General features: G+C 36.9%; 1 protein-coding gene across 1 annotated transcript; it reads right to left on the reverse strand.

Annotated features, from left to right (window-relative positions):
- Positions 1–122: 122 nt before the first annotated feature.
- On the reverse strand, positions 123–22,224 carry LOC141344121 (ral guanine nucleotide dissociation stimulator-like 1). The gene is made up of 17 exons (XM_073848884.1): positions 21,904–22,224; positions 17,166–17,440; positions 14,997–15,041; positions 13,773–13,942; positions 13,180–13,322; positions 11,719–11,925; positions 11,505–11,608; positions 11,325–11,409; positions 10,589–10,660; positions 10,409–10,495; positions 8,522–8,554; positions 8,040–8,161; positions 7,786–7,878; positions 6,781–6,904; positions 4,466–4,753; positions 3,220–3,334; positions 123–2,382 (listed from the first exon to the last, which is right to left on the reverse strand). Exons 1-17 carry the CDS (start codon positions 21,925–21,927, stop codon positions 2,237–2,239), a joined length of 2,133 nt encoding a protein of 710 aa, XP_073704985.1. The 5' UTR covers positions 21,928–22,224; the 3' UTR covers positions 123–2,236.
- Between the last annotated feature and the right edge of the window lie 419 nt (positions 22,225–22,643).

Below are 22,643 nucleotides of genomic sequence, written 5' to 3' on the forward strand. Positions count from 1 at the left end.
TAAACAATGTAATATAAAATAAAAATATTAAATAATAAAACAAAATAAAATAGTAAATTAAATTAAAATTAAATACATTTAAATTAAAATAAAGCAAAATAATAAAGTACCAAATAAAACAAAGTAAAATAATTAAAACTAAAAATGTATAAAAAAGGGGGGAAAGCCAAGTATAAATGTAATATATGAAATAAAATAAAACTAAATCAAATAAGAAGATATCAAATAAAACCACAAGAGCAATACAACTACCATCTCATATTGCACATTGCATTATATCTAAAATGTACAACTTAAACTAATATAAATAAATATCGTATTACTAAAATATCTACATTACAATGTCTTTGAGTGATAATATAATTTATCTAATTAATTTAACTCTGCAAGAGCTTGTATAAGTCCATAAAAGCACAGACTTGAATTTGCTTGAATTTGATGCTGATAAAAGGACGATATGTGACCCTGGAACACAAAACGAGTCAATGTTTTGAAACTTAATACATCCTCTGAAAGCTGAATAAATAAGGTTTCCATGACCGAGATACAACTATTTAAAAATCTGATATCTGAGGATTCAAATAAATTTGTCTTATTACTAATCAAAAATTACATTTTGATATATTTACAGTAGAAAATTTACAAAGCATCTTCATGAAACATGATCTTGGCTTAATATATTAATGAATTTTGGCATAAAAGAAAAATTGATCATTTTGACCCATACAGTGATTGGCTCTTTCTACAAATATACCCGTGCTACTTATGACTGGTTTTGAGGTCCAGGGTCATATATAAGACATGGTATAAAAATATCTACTGAATGTTTAGTAATGCTGCCACACTACCTCATACAATAATAAATGATGATATTTTAAAAAAATGAATTCATCAAATGACATGTAAATGAAATCACACATGACAGTGGATGTGAAAACATGTCTCTGGAATGCCACTTCTCCTGTTGGAGCGGCCCGTCTTCTCACACACACACACCATCACGCTGTGATCAGGAACACTGTGAACTGATCATGTGTTATCCATAGGCAGTCTATATAGACACTGTCCTTTATTAAAGTCTCATCCCAGGCCTCTAGGTGTATGATTGTGTTTCTATTCAAAGCGTAACACAATGTATCTGGTTAGACTGTCTCATTATGACAGTGAGAGAATGAGAGATGAAGGTCAGTGAGAAACTGCTTTAATCCCATTATCACTGCACTGAATGTGAGGAATTCAAGAAGGTGCAGTCTTTGTTATCTGTCTCTTGTCACTTAAAACAATTTAAAGCACCTGGGTTATGAGTTCATGAAACTGAACCCGTGATATTTGCCTTTCCACTGAAGAGCCCTACCGTCAACATCACTGATGCTATTTACTTACTTCATGTTCCTAGTCTTATCATGATTCATTAGTGCATGTTATTCCAAAGAAACAAACTGTTCATCAAAATCTAATAATGTCCCCAAGGCCTGATATTTTGACCTTTGACCTCACAATCCAATCGCATGCTTGCTTAAAGTAATACTTCACCCAAAAATAAAAATGTCCTGAAATGTTTCTCATCCTCAGGTCATCTAGGATTTAAATGAGTTTGTTTTCTAATCAGAACAGATGTGGAGAAATGTAGCGTTACATCACTTGCTCACCAATGGATCCTTTACAGTGAATGGGTGCCGTCAAAATGAGAGTCCAAACAGCTGATAAAAACATCACAGTCCATCAGTTTAAAGATTTTTTTTTTATTACAGCTTTATAAGACGTTAATTGATGGACTGGAGAGGCGGGGATTACTTGTGGATTATTGTGATGTTTTTATCCGCTGTTTGGACTCTCATTCTGACGGCACCCATTCACTACAGAGGATCCATTGATGAGCAAGTGATGTAATGCTAAATTCCTCTAAATCTGATCTGATGAAGAAACAAACTCACATGCATCCTGGATGATCTGAGGGTGACAAAATGTTCAGCAAATGTTCATTTTTGCTTAAACTATTGCTTTAAAACTTTTCACCAAATAAGTATCCTGTTTCTCCCAGAAATTAATCTCATTACAGAAGTAAAACAGCTTGCGAATGCTAAACTCCAGAGGTGAAATGTGTGCTAGAAATATCTTTTCTTCCTTTAAATGTCTTGTTTTCGATCTTAGACGTCTGAATGATGTCTTGACAGTTTTCAGTAACTGTTTTAGTGCATTAAATATGAACCCTCCAGAATCAGAGCTGAATCCAGTGTTATTTTGTGGCTCGTCCTGATGACAGTGAAACAGAGCGTATGAGTTGTTTCCGTTGGCCTTTTGAACATCGACGTAGAACGAAGTCGTAATTGGCTGATGTAGACATGGCATAATATACGTTGGCCTTTTCTGGAATATGCAGCTCTACAACAAAAAAACATGCATAAGAATTATAAACGTTTACATATTTGACCAAAATAAATGCGAAATGCATGTTATTTTTTATGTAGTACTGACTTGAATAAGATATTTCACATAAAAGATGTTTACATATAGCCCACAAAAGAAAAAAAGACATACGCTTGATTCTTAATACTATGATGTTATTTAAATGATCCACAGCTGTTTTTTTGGTGGTTTAGTGATAGTTATTCATGAGCTGTTCATTGTCTGTCCTGCACAGTTAAACTGCCCTCTGTTCTTCAGAAAAATCCTCCAGGTCCCACAAATTTTTGGGTTTTCCAGCATTTTTGTGTATTTGAACCCTTTCTGACAAGGACTGTATGATTTTGAGATCCATCTATTCACAATGAGAACTATTAGCCTACAGAAGGTTCAAACGCTCACTTGTACTTCAGAAGGAAATAGCTTTTGAAGGGCAGTACTAAAGGAAAAAAATATAATATTTAAGCAAAATAAGAAAAATGTACACATCTTCATCCTGTTCAAAAGTTTTCACCCCCTGGCTCTTAATGCATAGTTTTTCCTTCTGGAGCATCAGTGAGCATTTGAACCTTCTGTAATAGTTGTATATCTACTGAGTCCCTCAGATTTCTTCCTATGATTATGTGTATGTAGGGAGAAAATCTGGAATTGTGTGTTCACAGAGACCGTTTTAGATTTATTGGGATTACAAAAAAATGGGTGGATTTTTACCATTATAGGTTAGTTGTTTTTACATTCTGTAGCCACACAAGTGTTCAAACACCTTTTAAAGGTGATTTCTGCATAATAGGTCCCCCTTAAATCAGATTTCAATACCTCTGCCTTGGGCCAGAACTTGTACGAGGGTGAAGTCCTGCGCACTAACATCCTCCAGGTTGTGTTTTTGCAGAGCTCTCTGGATCACCTGGGCTGTCTTATCCTGACTGGTCAACTGTCAGGACATCAATTAAAAACAATTATAAAAGCCAGTTGAGAAAGAACAGAAACCATTCTAGTTTTTCCTAAATATTTACAGACACCAAAAAAACTAAAGAAATATTCCACAGTCGTTAGTAGTTGATATTCAGCAGAAGAGAATGTGAATGTTTACTCAAAAGACAGGTTTTGAATGATGCAGATTTATGACTCCTAGGTCTTCACTGAATCATATGAACAGATTTATATATGTTATAACAGCAACCTACATTTGACCATGATGATTAAGTAGCAAATAAAAAAGGTGCTAAATTTAAACTGTGAATAACATCTAATTATTTTTTAAAGACTGTGTAATAAATATGTATTAAGTTGAGTATCTCAAAGAGAATTCCCTATTTTAATTTTTGTAAAGCATTCGTTGCAGAGTCAAAAGTACTCTATGATAGCTCATTTCAATTATGATACTCTAAACAGCTGTTTTTTCATAATAGCAAATTTGCTGAGATTCAAGCGTTTTTTTAATCTGAAATAATACATTTTTAAAACCATCACAAAAACAGTGTGTTAATTATAAATCATATTATTATTACAATTTAGGCAAAGCAAGGCAAGGCAAGTTTATTTATATAGCACATTTTTTACACAATGGTAATTCAAAGTGCTTCAAAGTGCTGTACATGAAAGGAATTAAAATCATAAAAATCATGAAAATTATTAATAATAATCACAACAATAAAAGCAGAGAATTTAAGAACATTTAAGATGATTTAAAAATTGATTTAAAATTAATTAACACAGTAAAAATTATACTACATAAAATAATGCAAACTGTTCGGACGTAGCACAGTGCTCATTCAATAAATGCACAACTGAACTGAACAGATGAGTTTTGAGTCTGCATTTAAATGTGGCTAATGTATTAGCACATCTGATCTCTTCTGGAAGCTGATTCCAGAATTTACTGCTTCTATTGCCATTTTCTTCTTGTTATTTCTCTATAGCGGCTAATGAACTGGATGTCTCGCCCATAGGCTTACTTCTACATTGAAGAGTAAGGTGGAGAGATGCTGTAAAATATTTATAGTTACTACTAAAATAATTGGAGATGTCTTAAATAAAAATGCTGTTCCTGTCCCGTACTTACCAGTATGCTCTTGTACATGTTGCCATTGTTGCAGAACTCCACGCTGACCCTGATAATGCAAGAGTCGTCCACCTGTCTGTTGTAGAAGGGCAGGGAGGTCATGGAGACTGAGCGCTTATGGGAGGAGACCAGGTGAGGGTCAACTGACCCTGAAGAACAGGAGGAGGAGGAAGATGGATTCAGGTTGAGGTCCTGCTGAGAGCTGGAGGATGAACTAGACATGGTGGAGGAATCAGGAGAGGATGATGAGGGAAAAGCTTCAGTGTTCCGACCACAGCTGGATAGAGACTAGAGATGAGAGGAGACAGTCACATTTTAGAGCCATTTTCAAGAAGACAACACCATCAGACACCATTACAATGATTTTCAAGTGTGAAGCAATAGTTCAGAACTGGTACAAATAGATTTGGTTGATTAGATATAGATAAAAATACCAGCTGACTTAAAGGAAAAGTTCCTGATAATTTACTCACCCCCATGTGATCAAAGATATGCATTTCTTTCTGTCTTCAGTACCAAAGAAATTAAGGTTTTTGAGGAAAACATTGCTTTGTGTACTGCCGTTACCAAAGAAAACAGCTTTATTTCTGCCGTTCCAAAAGTGCCTCCTACTGGCAGAGAATGAATTAGCATTTTCAATAAGCTTGTCTGCCAATCATTTGCCAATCATTTTTAATCAAATGACAATCATTTAGCTAGATAAGACCCTTATTCCTTGGCTGGGATCACGTAGAGCCATTCGAAGCAGCACTGAACTGCAAAACTAGGGCTGTGCAATTAATCGAAATTTGGTTTCGATTTCTGCTTCAAATGATCATGAAAATGCAGTATTCGAGATGAAACTATTATTGCGCCCCATTCCGCCCCCTAAAAAGTGGTGCGATTTTGCTCCTCCATAAAAGCTAATTTCACATGCAAATCAGCAAAATTATGTGACGGGACTTTTATTAATGTTTCTTTGATGTTGTGTTTTTAATAGCGCGTATGAAAACATGCGCTGTTCAGTGTATGCGTTCAGAGACGGAGCAGAACACGGATATGTCAAGTTATCTTTTACCTCAAGGTGTGCGCTGTCATAATTGTGTTAAATAATCGTGATTATGATTTTTGCCAAAATCGAGCAGCCCTAATTTGAACCTTCAACCCATTGATCCCCATTGAAGTCCACTATATGGAGAAAAATCCTGAAATGTTTTCCTCAAAAACTGTAATTTTCTTTGCAATTGAAGAAAGAAAGACCTGGACATCTTGGAAGGCAGAAAGTGAGTTTCAATTATTTTATTATGCGAGAAGAACACACCAAAGTTTTGGGTTAAATTCTTGTTAAAATGCATATAGCCAAATGCATGAATGTAATGTTGTGAAAGGGCATTTAATATTTAATTAAATCTTTTTAAAACTGAACAGCAGCTTCAAACGCTGAAAGCGATTGGGACAAAAATTTCCAAGAATTTGAAGCATTCGAGTGCTGACGTCTGTCTGTCCCAGAATACGGTGCAGAGGGCATGACTCTTGACACAAAGGACGCTTTTTTTAATGCTGTGCTTGAGTCATGAAAGCTACATAAACACATTAGCAGTGGGACATTAAGAACAAGGACAGAAGCTTCAGTTGTCTGCAGGAAATGATGTTAGAGACCTTAGAAGTGAACAGTGATAATATCTTGATGAGGTTAAAAGACATTCAATGGCTCTTATGCTCAACAAGACTGCGTTTGCTTGATAAAAAAAAATAGTGAAATATGTAAAAATCATTACAATTTCAAACAACTCTAAAAATGAGTTAGAGCCAGAGCGCGTACACATGTAACGAGCCGGATGATAAACTCGTGCTCAGGACAGATGGACATTGCTGTGTATCAAAGGTAAAAATTATATAAATACTGTTCAGTTTCTCACAAAAACGATCGTTTCGTGTCTTAGGACATCAATGTATCGTCACGAGTCGCAGGGTGTAATTTGGATTTGTCTGTGCATGTCTTTTTTAACTTTCAAAGGTCTGTTGCCCATCCACTCCCATTATTTGGCTGACAGACTGCACCAGTTTTAGCTTAAAATCTTCGTTTGTGTTCTGCTGAAGAAACAAAGTCACCTACATCTTGGATGCATTGGGGGTAAGCAGATAAACATCAAATTTTCATTTTTGGGTGAACTATCCCTTTAAGAAACATTACTAATGTTGACTTTGATAAATGACAAGAGGTGTATTAAAATAATTGTAATGATAGCTGGTATGTATTAGGAATAATAATTGAAAGTCCCAACTGATAGCGTCCAAATTAAAAAATGTAAATGTGTATGTGTGCACACAAGTACCGGTGATGTAAAAGAGGATGATTGAGAAGTAGATATTTCTTCAAATTCAGAGTTGCTGGATCCTGACGAGGACACGCTGATCTGGTCTGCGTTCTTTTTAGACCCCTCGTTCCCTGACAAGAGCCTGCAAACAGGTTTTTCCTTTGTTATGCTAAAGAAAGCTTGCAGTTGACAGGACAGTTGCAACAAACTTAGTTTAAAGGGATGGTTCGGAGTAGAATTGACTTCATTGCTATGCACTCCGAAGCCCATGTAAATACCCCATCCGAAGTTTTTTTTACCTTAGTCAAACATTTATGGAGATATTAGAGTTTTTCGAATTGCTTGTTACAGGAGTGAATGGTACATGTGATGTATCTCGTAAATTGCACCACTAAACGTGCAAGTAATCTTACCAAACTTGTACAGTAGTGTAAATAGGTTATGTACTCACAAAACGCTGCATCAGAACATTTGTAAGTCCACCATGAGTGTTTTAAAAACACGTTTTAGCCGATCCCTACTAGTCTCAAAAACTACAAATGGCGACACGTCGACGTCACTTCCCTGGTTTGAAAAAAGCACGTAAAAGTCCTCCTGCAAGTTGACATGCACACAGATGTAGTAAGAGACCTTTATGTGCTTTTTTCAAACCAGGGAAGTGACGTCGACTTGTAGTTTCTGAAACTAGTAGTTCTCGGGTAAAACGTGTTTTTAAAATACTCATGGTGGACTTACAAATGTTCCGATGCAGCGTTTTGTGAGTACATAACCTATTTACACTACTGTACAAGTTTGGTAAGATTACTTGCACGTTTAGTGGTGCAATTTACGAGATACATCACATGTACCATTCACTCCTGTAACAAGCAATTCGAAAAACTCTAATATCTCCATAAATGTTTGACTAAGGTAAAAAAAACTTCGGATGGGGTATTTAGATGGGCTTCGGAGTGCATAGCAATGAAGTCAATTCTACTCCGAACCATCCCTTTAAAAGGGTGTTTAAGCAGGACTTATACTCACGATGACAGCTTTTTGGTGAGAGTTCTGTGACTCCAGCCGCTGTTGGATGGAGAAGTGTCCTGAGGAGTCTCCAGTTGTCTGGAAAGTTCATAGCTGAGGACAGTGACACATAAGCACAATTAAAATCTAGGAAAGGAAGTAATGTCATGACAGAATTTTTCTTTATTTTTGTTTCTTTACTTTATAGGCTTATTTTTAAAATATCTATCATGACTCATTTTGTATAATTCATATGACAAGTGACGGAGTCTCACCTCTCCTGATCCGACAGCAGTTTCTGACTCTGTAGCCATGCAGCGATCCGAGGATGATGGGGTAAAGCATACTGGGAACACGAGGCCTGCAGCTGACGGATCTGCCTTAAGATCTCATATTCCTGCAAACCAGTGGGAGTAATTCCCATGAAATGAAAAGGCAAAGCAGCAATATGCAGAGCAAGAAATTAAAGAGGAATACAAGGAACAAAGCCATGACTATCACGCAACACACCCTGTACAAATAATTAGTCATCAGATTAATATCAGTCCGCCTTCAGAAGAAGAGAGTGCTCTATAAACACAAGTCTATCTCTACGGCGCCAACGTCAAACTAACACTTCAAAGAGGACTTTAACATTTATTTAGAATGGGCTCTTTAAGATCACACCAAATCTATAGCAACAATGAAATATGGACGAAAATGACTAACCAAGGCTATGTTTAATTAGACAGTTATGAAGATAAAGAGAAGGACTCACCCGTCTCCTCTTTTCAAAATTAATGAGGCCACCCTGTTGAAGTATGTCAAAATTGTACATTATGACAATTATGCATGTGCAACCAAAATTAAAATGAATAAAAATAAAATGTATTGTTTAAAAGAGTTTTTATACAGTTTCTATGCAATTGCTAGAGTGTTCTGGCTGGTCACTAGAGCATTTCTAGGGTGCTGTGCATGATTTTGAGCACACTGTAATGCAGCTATGATGTTCTGAGTGGTTTTTAGCACATTCCCTGCTACGGTAGTCCGAGTGTTGCTAAGGTGTTGCTAGGTTGTTGTTAGTGTGTTGCTAGGGTGTTTTGGTTGGTCACTACAGCATTTCTAGGATGTTGTGCATGATTTCTGAGCACATTGTAATGCAGCAACTATGATGTTCTAGGTGGTTTTTAGCATTTTCCGTGCTAGGGTAGACTGAGTGTTGCTAGGTTGTTGCTATGGTGTTGCTAGGGTGTTCAGGTTGGTCACTACAGCGTTTCTAGGATGTTGTGCATGTTTTCTAAGCACATTGTAATGCAGCAACTATGATGTTCTAGGTGGTTTTTAGCATTATCCGTGCTAGGGTAGACTGAGTGTTGCTAGGTTGTTGCTATGGTGTTGCTAGGGTGTTCAGGTTGGTCACTACAGCGCTTCTAGGATGTTGTGCATGTTTTCTAAGCACATTGTAATGCAGCAACTATGATGTTCTAAGTGGTTTTTAGCATTTTCCCTGCTAGGGTAGACTGAGTGTTGCTAGGTTGTTGCTATGGTGTTGCTAGGGTGTTCAGGCTGGTCACTACAGCATTTCTAGAGTGTTGTGCATGACTTTGAGCATATTGTAATGCAGCTACTATGATGTTCTGAGTGTCTTTTAGTACATTTTCTACTAGGGTAGTCTGAGTGTTGCTGGAGCATTGCTAGGTTTGCTCCTAGGGTGTTGCTAAGGTGTTGCTAGGGTGTTCTGGCTGGTCACTAGAGTGTTTCTATGGTATTGTCCATGATTTTGAGCACATTGTAATGCAGCTACTATGATGTTTTAGTACATTTTCTACTAGGGTAGTCTGAAAGTTGTTAGGACATTGCTAGGTTGCTGCTAGGGTGTTGTTAGGGTGTTCAGACTGGTCACTAGAGTATTTATAGCATGCTGTGCGTGATTTTGAGTACATTGTAATGCAGCTACTATGATGTTCTGAGTTTTTTTTAGCACATTCTTTACTAGGGTAATCTGAAAGTTACAAGGGCATTGCTGGGTTGTTGCTATGGTGTTGCTAGGGTATTCAGGCTGATCATTACAGCGTTTCTAGTGTGTTGTGCATTATTTTTGAGAACACTGTAATGCAGCTACTATGATGTTCTGAGTGTTTTTTTAGCATATTGCCTGCTAGGGTAGTCTGAGTGTTGCTAAGGTGTTTCTAGGGCGTTGCTATGGCATTGCTAGGGTGTCCAGGCTGGTCACTATAGTGTTTCTAGGGTGTTGTGCATGATTTTTGACCAAATTATAAGGCAGCTACTATGAAAGTCTGAGTGGGTTTTAACACATTCTCTGCTAAGATAGTCTAAGTGTTGTTAGGGCATTGCTAGGTTGTTGCTAGGGTGCTCTTGCTGGTCACTAGAGTGTTCTGTGTGTTTTTGGATAATAGATTGTTTCGGATTATTGGATTAATACACTAAGTGTTTTTAGCACCAAGTCTGCTAATTTATTCTGAGTAATGCTAGGGTGTTGCTAAGGTATTGCTAGGGTGTCCTGCATGGCCATTTGGACACTTTTAAGTGGCTGCAAGGTAACTGTTGATGAGCTAAGGTATGGTTGCTAAAATGTATTAGTAGGAGCATCACTAATAAAGGTAAGCACTTTGTAATTTCTAAACAAACAGGATTCCAGCCTCACCTCCACAGTGTCTGGTAGGGCAGTGTCCAGCATGGTCAGTACTGTAAGGTATGTCCCCAGATATGGAACTGTTCCTCCAGCTGAGCTCTGTAAGAAATCACTTCGCTATTAATCACCGGAATACTACTGTAAAACATTGATTATTGAATATAAAAGTGTGCCAACTGTCATCATCATTACCATCTGTTTTGTTAGAGGGCATCTCTTGGATGTTTTTGTGGTGGTGTTATCCATATCAGCTTGACTCCCATCCTAAAACATGTGAGAAATAGCATGTAGTCAAGCTAAGATGTGACCCTCTAATAACACTGTTTTTCAATCATTTATAATAACAATAGTGCTTTCATGTGAACTCTGAGATCAGGTCATTGCTCTGATAATCCCAGGACACTCTGGTCAAACAGTGAAGACCATCTCAGACAAACAGCGATATCACTGTCTCAGTCCATAATATCATAAGTGAATTAGGAGAGAAAAGAACTCCAAATAAGAGATCAAATGTGTTCCACTTGAAATCGCAAAAGAACACTAAATTAAATTCACATGTTGATAGTGGCTTTGAAAACTTGGATAAAAACACCAATTCAGAGTATATTCGAGGCACACTGGATTATTGTGATTATATTGTTTTTAGAGAAATGCATCAGGTAGCACAATGTTCCAGTGTTGTTACTGTTAACTAAAACTATTAGTTTCCGTAATTGAAATAAAGCAGAAATAAATATTAAACAGAAATGGGAAATGTTACTAAAATTATATATAGAAAACCTATATTTAAAAACAACAAAGTTACTAAAAATAAATTAAAATAAAAAAACAAACAATATAAGAAAAAAAGCATTAATTTAGAATATTCATAAATACTATAATAGTATATAAATAATATTAAAATAACACTGTTGTGTTCATGGCTTACATCCACAAAGATTTCTCGGCTGGTCAGAACACAGTTCTCATCTGGGAACGTTTCACACAGGTTCTCAAAGACAGACAGGGCCTCTCTGGAGATACATAATCAAACATTTACAACAAAATATGGCTATATGAGACTGCAGTGATCATAAAAGTCCATAACATTTGTGCGGTGTATCTGTACCTGCTGAGAGCAGCCCATGTCTTCCTTAGTCTGTAGACAGGGTTGGACTGAAGGGCAGATAAAATGGCCTTAAGAGAGGAGAAGTTCTTCAGCTCTCTGCATCCCTGCGTGAAAAGAAAAAGAGTTAGGAAACCTGTATAATCCTTACATGGATAGCACAAGAACAACTTTGAAACACTGAAGAACATCCATTTTACCAGATAAAGAAGTTTACCTGTGCAATCCGAACCCATTTTTCAATAACTTTGGTTCTTTGTGTGGCAGACGGTGAGGTTTGAAGCAGAGAAGTGATCACCCAGTTGGTGACTGCATTGAATTGGGTGATGGTGGCCCAAATAGTAGGTGAGAGGTTTTCGTCCTTGTCTCGCTGAGACCAAACACAGCCCAGACACTGGAAAGGGATCACCTTCATGAACAAGTCCTACAACATCAAGAACACAAACATTACAAATGTATATGACCATAAGCAGTCAAACAGAAGCAAGTTACAGTTGAGGTCAAAAGTTTACATCCCCCATTCAGAATCTACAAAAGGTTAATTATTTTACCAAAATAAGAGGGATCATACAAAATGCATAATATTGTTTATTTAGTACTGACCTGAATAGCATATTTCACATAAAAGACGTTTACATATAGTCCACAAGAGAAAATAACAGTTGAATTTATAAAAATGTCCCTGTTCAAAAGTTTGCATTCCCTATGTTGTTACCTGAATGATCCACAGCTGTGTCCTGAACAGTTAAACTGCCTGCTGTTCTTCAGAAAAATCCTTCAGGTCCCACAAATTCTTTGGTTTTCCAACAATTTTGTGTATTTGAACCCTTTGCAACAATGACTGTATGATTTTGAGATCCATCTTTTTACACTGAGAACAACTGAGGGACTCATATGCAACTATTACAGAAGTTTTGAACTCTCACTTCGGCCCCAGAAGGAAAAAACATGCTTTAAGAGTCAGAATGAGGAATATGTAAATGTGTAAAAATGTGCACATTTTTCTTATTTTCCCTAATTATCTTCTTTTTTTTCTTTCTTTTTTTTTTAGTACTGTCCTTCAGAAGCTACAGAAGATACTTACATGTTTCCCAGAAGACAAAATAAGTTAAAATGACCCTGATCTTCAAATTGAAAAGGTTTGCACCCACTGGCTCTTGATGGATAATTTTCCTTCTGGAGCATCAGTGAGTGTTTGAAACTTCTGTAATAGTTGCATATGAGTCCCTCAGTTGTCCTCATTGTAAAAATATGGATGTCAAAACCATACAGTCATTGTTGGAAAGAGTTCAAATACACAAACATGCTGGAAAACCAAAGAATTTGTGGGACCTGAAGGATTTTTCTGAAGAACAGCAGGCAGTTTAACTGTTCAGGACAAACAAGGGACAACTTTTACTAAACAAAAACACAGCTGTGGATCATTCAGGTAACAACAAAGTATTAAGAATCAAGTGTATGTAAACTTTTGAACAGGGTCATTTTTATAAATTCAAGTATTATTTTCTCTTGTGGACTATATGTAAACATCTTTTATGTGAAATATCTTACTCAGGTGAGTACTTAATAAACAACAACATGCATTTTGTATGATTTTGGTAAAATAGTTAACATTTTGCAGATTCTGAAAGGGGGGTGTAAGCTTTTGACCTCAACTGTATGAAACACTGGCACTCACTGCGTCCATTCGAGTGAGCTGTTCAGCAACATCCATATTGGAGAAACCCATGAAATCCATCAGGTTATCTGACTCAAAGTCTCTCGCCTCTTTATTTAAAGTTGATTCTTCTATATGATCAACTGGACCACCTGTTACAACATCTGGATGTAAAAAAGACAAAAAACTGTAAAATTAAATAAAAACCTGATGTGCACATCAATAAAATGTCAATATATGTCAATCCATCAATTACCTATGTTTGTAACTGAGAGACTATACACAGTATTTGTGCATCTATTAACATAACAGTAAAAACTGTGCAATTTTGAAATATTATTACAATTATAAATACATTTTTTCTATTGTAATATCTCTTAAAAGTAATTTATTCCTGTTATCAAAGCTCCACTCTTCAGTGTCACATGATCCTTCAGAAATCATTTGAATATGCTGATTTGCTACTCTTTTTTTCAGGATTGTTTGGTGAATAGAAAGTTTAAAAGAACAGCATAAATGTTGATCTATTAACATTTTAAGCCTATAACAATGAATGATTGATGTTCCCATCAAATAAAACAGTAATAATTCACAATAAATTATCCAACAATGACCTTCAGCCTGGAATTTCTTAAGAAGCATTTCATAGTGCCTGGCCAAGGTGAAGAGGGCGTGATGTCCTCTCAACTGTAAGCACATGAGACGCAGTGACGAGTGCATGGGAGCATCCCTGAAATCATCACTGTACTCCTCCAACCACATCTGAAGCACAGTCCACAAAGATCTACCAGAGAAAAAAGGCAAAAATTGAAGCTGTCTTTTCAAAACCGTATTGCAGAAACTGCACAAATTGACAGAGCCAGTGTGTATATGGGCCAGTCTACAGAATTGGTGCAAACTGCTGTCAAACACCCAAAAAACACATTTAAAAAGCATTTAAATATTCAAATCTTAGATGTTTACTAACACTCCTTCTATTATCTATTAAAACCCACAATAATGTTTAAAATATTAGTAAGCTTAATATATATAAAATCATAATTTATTGGGTACTTTAAATTGGTAAGTGGCTACAGCAAACCCTAACCCTAATTTTTTATTCTTTTTTTTTTTTTGTAAATAAGGAAACTTGGTTTAATGCATATTCAAACTAGCTTTGAAATCAGTACGATCAACTTTTTGCCTTTTGCAAAGAAAAATTGGATTAAAAATACTTCAAATGTCATAAACCAGTGTTTCTCAACTCCAGTCCTCGGGACCCACTGCTCTGCACATTTTGTATGTCTTCCTCATTTAAGGCACCTGATTTTGATCATCAGCTCATTAGTAGAAAGATTCATGAACTGAACTGAGTGTGTCAGACTCAGAAACATACAAAATGTGCAGAGCAGTGGGTCCCGAGGACTGGAGTTGAGAAACACTGTCATAAACTACACTTCAAATATTGTTAAAAATATAATTGTTATTGATTTACCTCTGAGAAAAATGTTAATAAAACAGGACAAATATATATATTTACAATTGTAGGTTAATATAACCCTTTTAATTAAATTATTATTACTGTGTATCGGTAGTGACAAATTTGGGAAGAGGACAAATATTCCAAAACTTTCTGAAAATACAATATGAGAATTAACCGCACAATTACTAGAAATGTGTACTTTGGATATTATACAATTCGCATACATATAAAGTTTTCTGTAGAATGGCCCATACATATGATGTGTGTGTATGATAACACACATCAGCTTTAATGTAAGTCAATATTGACAATTTAATCAAGGTCTGCTGTATATAAAAGGTGTGTCAAACAACCCTTTGTCAGCATATATTTTTACCTGTTATGGTAATTGGTGCTGTCAAGTGCAGAAACAAGCTTGTCCCTATTAGACAAAAAATGACAAAGTACAGTTCTTCACAAATACTATTTATATATAAACATTACCAGTACTGTGTGGTGCTTCATTATTTTAAGACTTCTTGTCGTAAAACCTTATTGACAAAACAGTGTGTAATAAGAGACAGTAGCTATACAGTAAATCAAACAAGACACACCTTACCATGTTCAAGAATAACTGAAAGACTGACTGCTTTAAACATTTCCTTATGAGTAGCTTTAATGTTAGTTTAAGAAAAAACATCTAAACGTTCTTTAAAAACTGATCATTTTAAACCGATGCTTTTAATTTGTGAGATTCAACCAACACCCAAGGCATGAGCCGTGTTTTTAGACAGTGTCATATTCTGTAATGTGTCTGGCTGGAATGGACAAAACAGGCTTTCATAAGCAAAGTGTCAAATCAAATACATGAAATATATCATGAAATGCTGCCTTATTGATATGCAGGGTTTCTTCTTGAGAGAAGCTTGTTAAAATAGTTTATTTCCAGAATAAAAATGTCCCGATAATTTACTCACCCCCATGTTATACAAGATGTTAATGTATTTTTGCCTTCAGCTGCAAAGAAATTAAGGTTTTTGAGGAAACATTCCAGGATTTTTCTCCATATAGTGGACTTCAATGGGAGCCAAGGGGCTGAAGGTCCAAACTGAAGTTTTAATGCAGTTTCAAAGGGTTCTACACAATCCCAGCTGAGAAATAAGGGTCTTATACAGCGAATTTTTTTTGAAGAAAAATACAAATTTATATACATTTTAACCACAAAAGTTCATCTTGCAGTAGATGTGCATGCCTGACTTCATGCATTATGGTTTAAATAGGTAGAGAAGTGCAAAAAAAATCTTATCTTCTCCTCCAACTTCAAAATTGTCCAACATTGTTGTTTTACCTTTATTTCTAAAGGTTGTTTGACTTTCTTTGCACGTTTGCTTTGTAAACACTGGGCTGGTACTTTCTGCTTACATCACATGTGACCCATGTAACCGGGTATGCTGTGTGGTAAGACCCCAGTCGGACAATTTCAGGACAAACTCAACGAGGAAAACAGTGTCAGGTGTCAAGTATGCACATTTCCTACCTTATTGGTAAATGAAATTCATATCCAATCCTTCTTCTATCGTTTCATGTTTATCCATAGTTTTTACGATGTTAAAAAAACTTACAGCTGCTTTTCCAATTAAAAACCACCAAACAATGTATTACGTTATGATATATTCAGAGGGTGGGGAGGTGAGGGACTTCCATGATTTATATGTCTCTGCTTTGAATGTTTTTTTTTTTTTTTTTACTTTTTATTAATTCCCAATTTTCAGTGAATAGGAGTTAAAACTCCCACCTGGGTGATGCTACGACCATACAAAATGCCAAAAATAATAATATCTTTAAAATATTGCCAAGTAACTTTGCAAACAACAATAAAATCATCAAAAAAAAAAATGTATATTCATTTTTATATATTTTTTTATTTTAATTTACCACTTAGGCGTTGACAATAATGTATATCTTCAACACTGTATATGTTTTTTTTAGTGGACTTTTAATATATTTACAGAAAATTACAGTTGTTTGTCGCATAAATAATTTGACACACTTATTCCCAACTATTTATCGAGCTTTAAGTTACATCTCAAATGACAAGGGATCAACTTATAATCGTGTTTATATTAATTAACCCATGAAACTATTCTCTCAGATTTAGCTTATATGGACGGAACTGATGTGACCTTTCCAACGTGATTACATAATGCGTGAAGTTGAGCTAGTGCAAAATGAGCATTTGTGGTTAAAAAATATATGTTTTTTTATTGTTTTAAGAAAATTACTGATTGTTTCACTAGATTCCTTGGCCCTTTGAAGCTGCATTGAAACTGCAATTTGGACCGCCAACCTTCTGGCCACCATTGAAGTCCACTATGTGGAGAAACGTCCTGGAATGTTTCCACTCAGTGGAAAGAGTTCAAGGAAGTAGTCAGTGGTGACGTATTTTATGAACTAATGATATAGGGGGGGAAAAATACAACACACACAAACTACAGATAACCAAATGCAGCTGACCATCATAAACTCATTTGCATATGCACTAACGTGCACACATCTAAACACTGACCTCTGGAAAAGCATCTCGATGAGTTTGTTGGAGCTAGTGAAGGTGCGATACGTGGACAGCAGTATCCTGCCGTAGTCTTGCTCCTGGCAGCTGGGGTCCAGAAGGTGAGAGACAAGCTTGTCCAGTGTGGCTGCTTTTAACCTGCGTACTTTACATGTTCGGTACTGAACGAAAGCTTCTGTGGGATCAGCCGACTCCAGGACCGGCTCTCTGCGCAGGGTGATCCCAAACACCGCCCCATCTTCATGCTCCTCACCCCACTCCTGAACAGGCTCCTTTGCCACAGATACAAATAAAAAGCATAACTAATAATCCTTGTGTTTTTTATGAAAATAATATAATACTGTAGTTCACCAAAAATAAATAAATAAATACATTGTTTAAAAAAATATTAATTTAAAAATAAACTATTAAATCTTACTGATCCTAAACTTTAGTGTCCAGTTTCCCTTATAAATTTGTGTATAAAATCTTAATATTTTAAACATTGAAGTTAAGCAAGAGATCTTAAGAATCCATAATACAACATAGCACCAAATGGATGAGGCATATTCTAAATCAAATACTACTCACCAAAAACACTCCTCATAATGCATGTATGTTTGTAAAACAACACTGGTGGCCGGCCTGTCAGCTAAAAGCAGCATGGATTTGCAAACCACAGACATGAGAACAAAGAATCATTATGACATGCTTTAGCTGGCTGACAAAAAGCTGATGTGACCATAACATTAGGGCAAGTCCACACGAGCACAACTCGGGATCACTCCTGATGCTGAGTGTGGGTTATGTGCTCACCGTAAACTACTATTATGAGCTGCTGTGACACTCGAGACTATCAATTACAGCCCATTATTGACGAGTTAAAAGGATAAACAAGAGGAGAGTCGAAGATGTGAAAACACAAGCAAGCAAAACAAGAGACTACTGTTCAAATCCATAGAGTGTTAAAACAAGAAAAAGGAACAATAGGTGGTCGAGCATATTGCTGTGCAGTTGCTAGGGTGTTCTGGTGGTTGCTAGGTGAAGATCCACAGTGTACCAAACAGTTGTGAGTTGGCAGAACATTGCTAAGCAGATGTTATGGTGTTCTAAGTGGTTGCTAAGATGCTGCTAGGATGTTCTGGGTAGTTTCTAAGCGAAGAGTGTTTCCAAAATTTACCAGCATGATGCTTTGGTGTTGTGGGTTGCGAAAGTGTTGCTATGAAGTTCCTGTGGTGTTCTAAGTGGTTGCTAGGATGTCGCTAGGATATTCTGGGTGGTTGCTAAATGAAGAGTGTATCCAAAGTTCACCAGCATGATGCTTTGGTGTTATGTGTTGCCAAGGTGTTGCTATGCAGTTTTTGTTATGGTATTCTAAGTGGTTGCTGGGATGTCGCTATGGTGTTCTTGTTAGCTGTTAGGTAAGGAGTGTATCCAAAGTTCACCCGCATGACGCTTTGGTGTTATGGGTTGCAAAAGTGTTGCTATGCAGTTGTTATGGTGTTCTACATGGTTGCTAAGATGTCACTAGGGTTTTCTGGTTAGTTGTTAGGTAAGGAGTGAATTCACAGTTCACCAGTATGACGCTCTAGTGTTGTGGGTTGCCAAGGTGTTGCTATGCAGTTGTTGTGGAGTTCTAAGTGGTTGCTAGGATGTTTCTAGAATGTTTTAAGTGGATGCTAAGTGAAGAGTGCATACAGAGTGGAAGAGCATGATAGTTTGGTGTTGTGGGTTGTCAAAGTGATGCTATGGTGTTCTAAGTGGTTGCTAGGATGTTGCTATGATGTTCTGGGTGGTTGCTAAGTGAAAAGTGTATCCAAAGTTCACCAGCATGATGCTTTGGTGTTGTGGGTTGCCAAGGTGTTGCTATGCAGATGTCGTTATGGTGCAAGTGGTTGCCGGGATGTCGCTATGGTGTTCTGGTTAGCTGTTAGGTAAGGAGTGTATCCAAAGTTCACCAGCATGATGCTTTGCTGTTAAGGGTGGCCAAGGTGTTGCTATGCAGTTGTTGCAGAGTTCTAAGTGGTTGCTAGGATGTTTCTGTTTCTAGAATGTTCTAAGTGGATGCTAAGTCAAGAGTGCAAACAAAGTTCAACAGCATGATAGTTTGGTGTTGTGGGTTGTCAAAGTGTTGCTATGGTGTTCTAAGTGGTTGCTAGGATGTTGCTATGATGTTCTGGGTGGTTGCTAAGTGAAAAGTGTATCCAAAGTTCACCAGCATGATGCTTTGGTGTTATGGGTGGCCAAGGTGTTGCTATGCAGTTGTTGCGGAGTTCTAAGTGGTTGCTAGGATGTTTCTGTTTCTAGAATGTTCTAAGTGGATGCTAAGTCAAGAGTGCAAACAAAGTTCAACAGCATGATAGTTTGATGTTGTGGGTTGCCAAAGTGTTGCTATAGTGTTGTAGGTGGTTGCTAGGATGTCCCTAGGATGTTCTGGGTGGTTGCTAAGTGAAAAGTGTATCCAAAATTCATCAGCATGATGCTTTGCTGTTATGGGTGGCCAAGGTGTTGCTATGCAGTTGTTGTGGAGTTCTAAGTGGTTGCTAGGATGTTTCTAGAATGTTCTAAGTGGATGCTAAGTCAAGAGTGCATACAAAGTTCAACAGCATGATAGTTTGGTGTTGTGGGTTGCCAAAGTGTTGCTACAGTATGCAGTTGCTATGGTGTTCTAAGTGGTTGCTTGGATGTTACTAGGATGTTCTGGGTAGTTGCTAAATGAATAGTGTATCCAAAGTTTACCAGCATGATTCTTTGGTGTTGTTGGTTGCCAAGATGTTGCTATGCAGTTGTTGTTATGGTGTTCTAAGGGGTTGCTAAGATGTTCTGGGTGGTTCCTAAGTGAACAGTGTATCCAAAGTTCACAAGCATGACACTTTGGTGTTGTGGGTTGCCAAAGTGTTGCTATGCAGTTGTTGTTATGGTTTTCTGGTTACAGTAGTTGTAGGTAAGAGTGTTTCCAAAGCTCACCAGCACAATGCTTTGGTGTTGTGGGTTGCCAAGGTGTTGCTATGCAGTTGTTAGGGTGTTCTAAGTGGTTGCTTAGATGTCACTAGGGTGTTCTGGTTACCTGCTATTTGCAGTTGTTAAAGTGCTCCAAGGGGTTGCTAGGATGTTGCTAGGGTGTTCGGGTTAGTTGTTAGATAAAGAGTGTATCCAAAGTTCACCAGTATGACGCTTTGGTGTTATAGGTTGCCAAGGTGTTTCTATGCAGTTTGTTATGGTGTTCTAAGTGGTTGTTAGGATGACACTAGTGTGGCCAGCAAAGTTTAAAACTCGTTTTATGGCAATGGCTGTTTGAAAAAGCATGTCTGCCCCAGTTGCTAATAATTACATCTATTATAACTCACAATCTGAATATATAGTCTTTCCTGATGAATAAGCAAACTGTAGCGTCTTTTGATTTATTCCAGTGAACAAACACTACAGCTAATGAGAAGCTGTCCAAAGCTAAAGAGCAACAGCACTTCAGTTCAAAGGACATGCACCTGGACACAAAACATATCATCAAGCATACAAAACATGTCATTAAAGCTGCATAATATGAATTGAAACCTTTTTAACATCCTCCTGTCCTTTTACCAAAACACCCCATTCTCAGTGCCCTGACAGCTCTATATCTCCTCTAACCGCACGTTAATGGTTACTGTAGACACATTCATAACATTTTTCACTTGATCACACGAGGTCATGGGCGTTTGCCATCAGATAGCAGGACACAACAGAAACTGGCTATTATTCAAGGACCAGCAAAAGAATAACGTCTACTTTAGGGCCATGTCTGTTGTCAGTAAAGCACAAAACTGGCACACTTTTTTCCCCCTCAACAAAATAAGCTATTCAACAAAAGCTGAACTGGAAATGCTGCTGACTAGGTCATTTACGTTGGCTTAATGTCTGTTGCCCACATTCACCAGGACAAATCTCACAGCAGACAAAACAGAGGCACATGACACACAAGCCTGGGCACAAACTGCTGGCTGGTGTTGATTAGTTAGTTACAAAATGATAGAAACAATAGAAACAAAATGAATAAGAGGTTTCACGTCAATGTATATATACAGTATATATGAAGGGTTGCCAGGTTTTCACAACAAAAACCACCCAATTGTATCTCAAAACTAGCGCAATGGTGTTTCAGAGGGGATAAAATGTGTTTGGGGGTAAAAGACACATTCCAGACGCTAAATATCACGTTATTTGGGTCGATTCAACCAGCAGACATGAAAAACAACCTGTGGCAAGAGTGTTAAAGTAGCCCAATTTGACTTAAAAACAGCAGGCTTGGCAACCCACTAAGGTGGGTTTTAAAGGTATTTCAAAAATATAATGACAATTCACTTCTGCATTAGATTTTCACTTGATACTAGTTATTTTTAATAAACCCACTATACTACAAAAACAGCTGTGTGTAACTGGACTTAATTCAAGCCCCAACTTTTACTGTTATATAACGTTTGTGACAACTTGCCCCGTCCAGCCATGATTTATGACACTGTATTTGAACACAGTAACATCAAGCCCCTCTCTGACCCACATTGAACGGCTTCGTCTGTCAGCATTGATGTATATCTCTCAGGTGCTGGGACAGCACATTTTCTGAACACGATCTCTTACTCTATTTAAAGAGCATTCAGCCCATAGCAACACACTGCATTCAACACATACAACTGAGTTCATAACCTACTTACATTATGCGCAACTATAAAGTACTTGTCATTCAAAAAATAGACATATAAAAAATAATGCATTGTCTTACCATTGTCAACTGCCATTTTCCCATTTCTACGAGGATGCTTTTATCACATAATCCTTCCCATCTTCAAAAATAATCAGAAAACTGAATTACCTTGTAGAGAATAAAAGCATTTGGCTAATTTTTTTTAATTTTGATCCATGTAACATTCAGCCTAAGTTATTTCGCTATTTATAACATCTTACAGTTGCATATAAAACAGCAGCCTTTTGAATAATGCTCAATTATTTTAGACATACAAATACTAAACGATTATAAGCCTGTATATATTTCCTCTAACTATCAGAAACGCCTAGATCACATATCCTTAGAATATCCTTGCTTTGTGGCAGACTGATCGCACTAATGTGTCGTTTCACCTGCACTCATAAGGGCATCATAAAGTGGGAGGTGTTAAAGAAGGAAGCAGCTCATTATTTATTTACACTGAGCGCCGCCAAACAACTACTACGTCCATTTTTATATTCAACAAGCAATATGCAAATAATTGAATGACTTCAAAATCGAGTTTCTGACTGAAAGTTGCGAGGCGCAAATCTGTTTTTGGTCTTAAATATTGTGTTTGGGGTATGTACATGTGAAAAAGTAAAGAAGCGATATATTACCTTACTTTTATAGGTTTTATTGTCGGATCGTCAGGTAGTGATCTAAGGGGCTTGATCAGCAAACTGTTACTTCCTCAGGAGAACGCTATATCGTTACTTTTTTAATCATGAATGAGGTTTTTATAGTTACTTTTTTGA

Source organism: Garra rufa, chromosome 1, assembly GCF_049309525.1.
Source record: "Garra rufa chromosome 1, GarRuf1.0, whole genome shotgun sequence".
Lineage (NCBI taxonomy): Eukaryota > Metazoa > Chordata > Actinopteri > Cypriniformes > Cyprinidae > Garra > Garra rufa.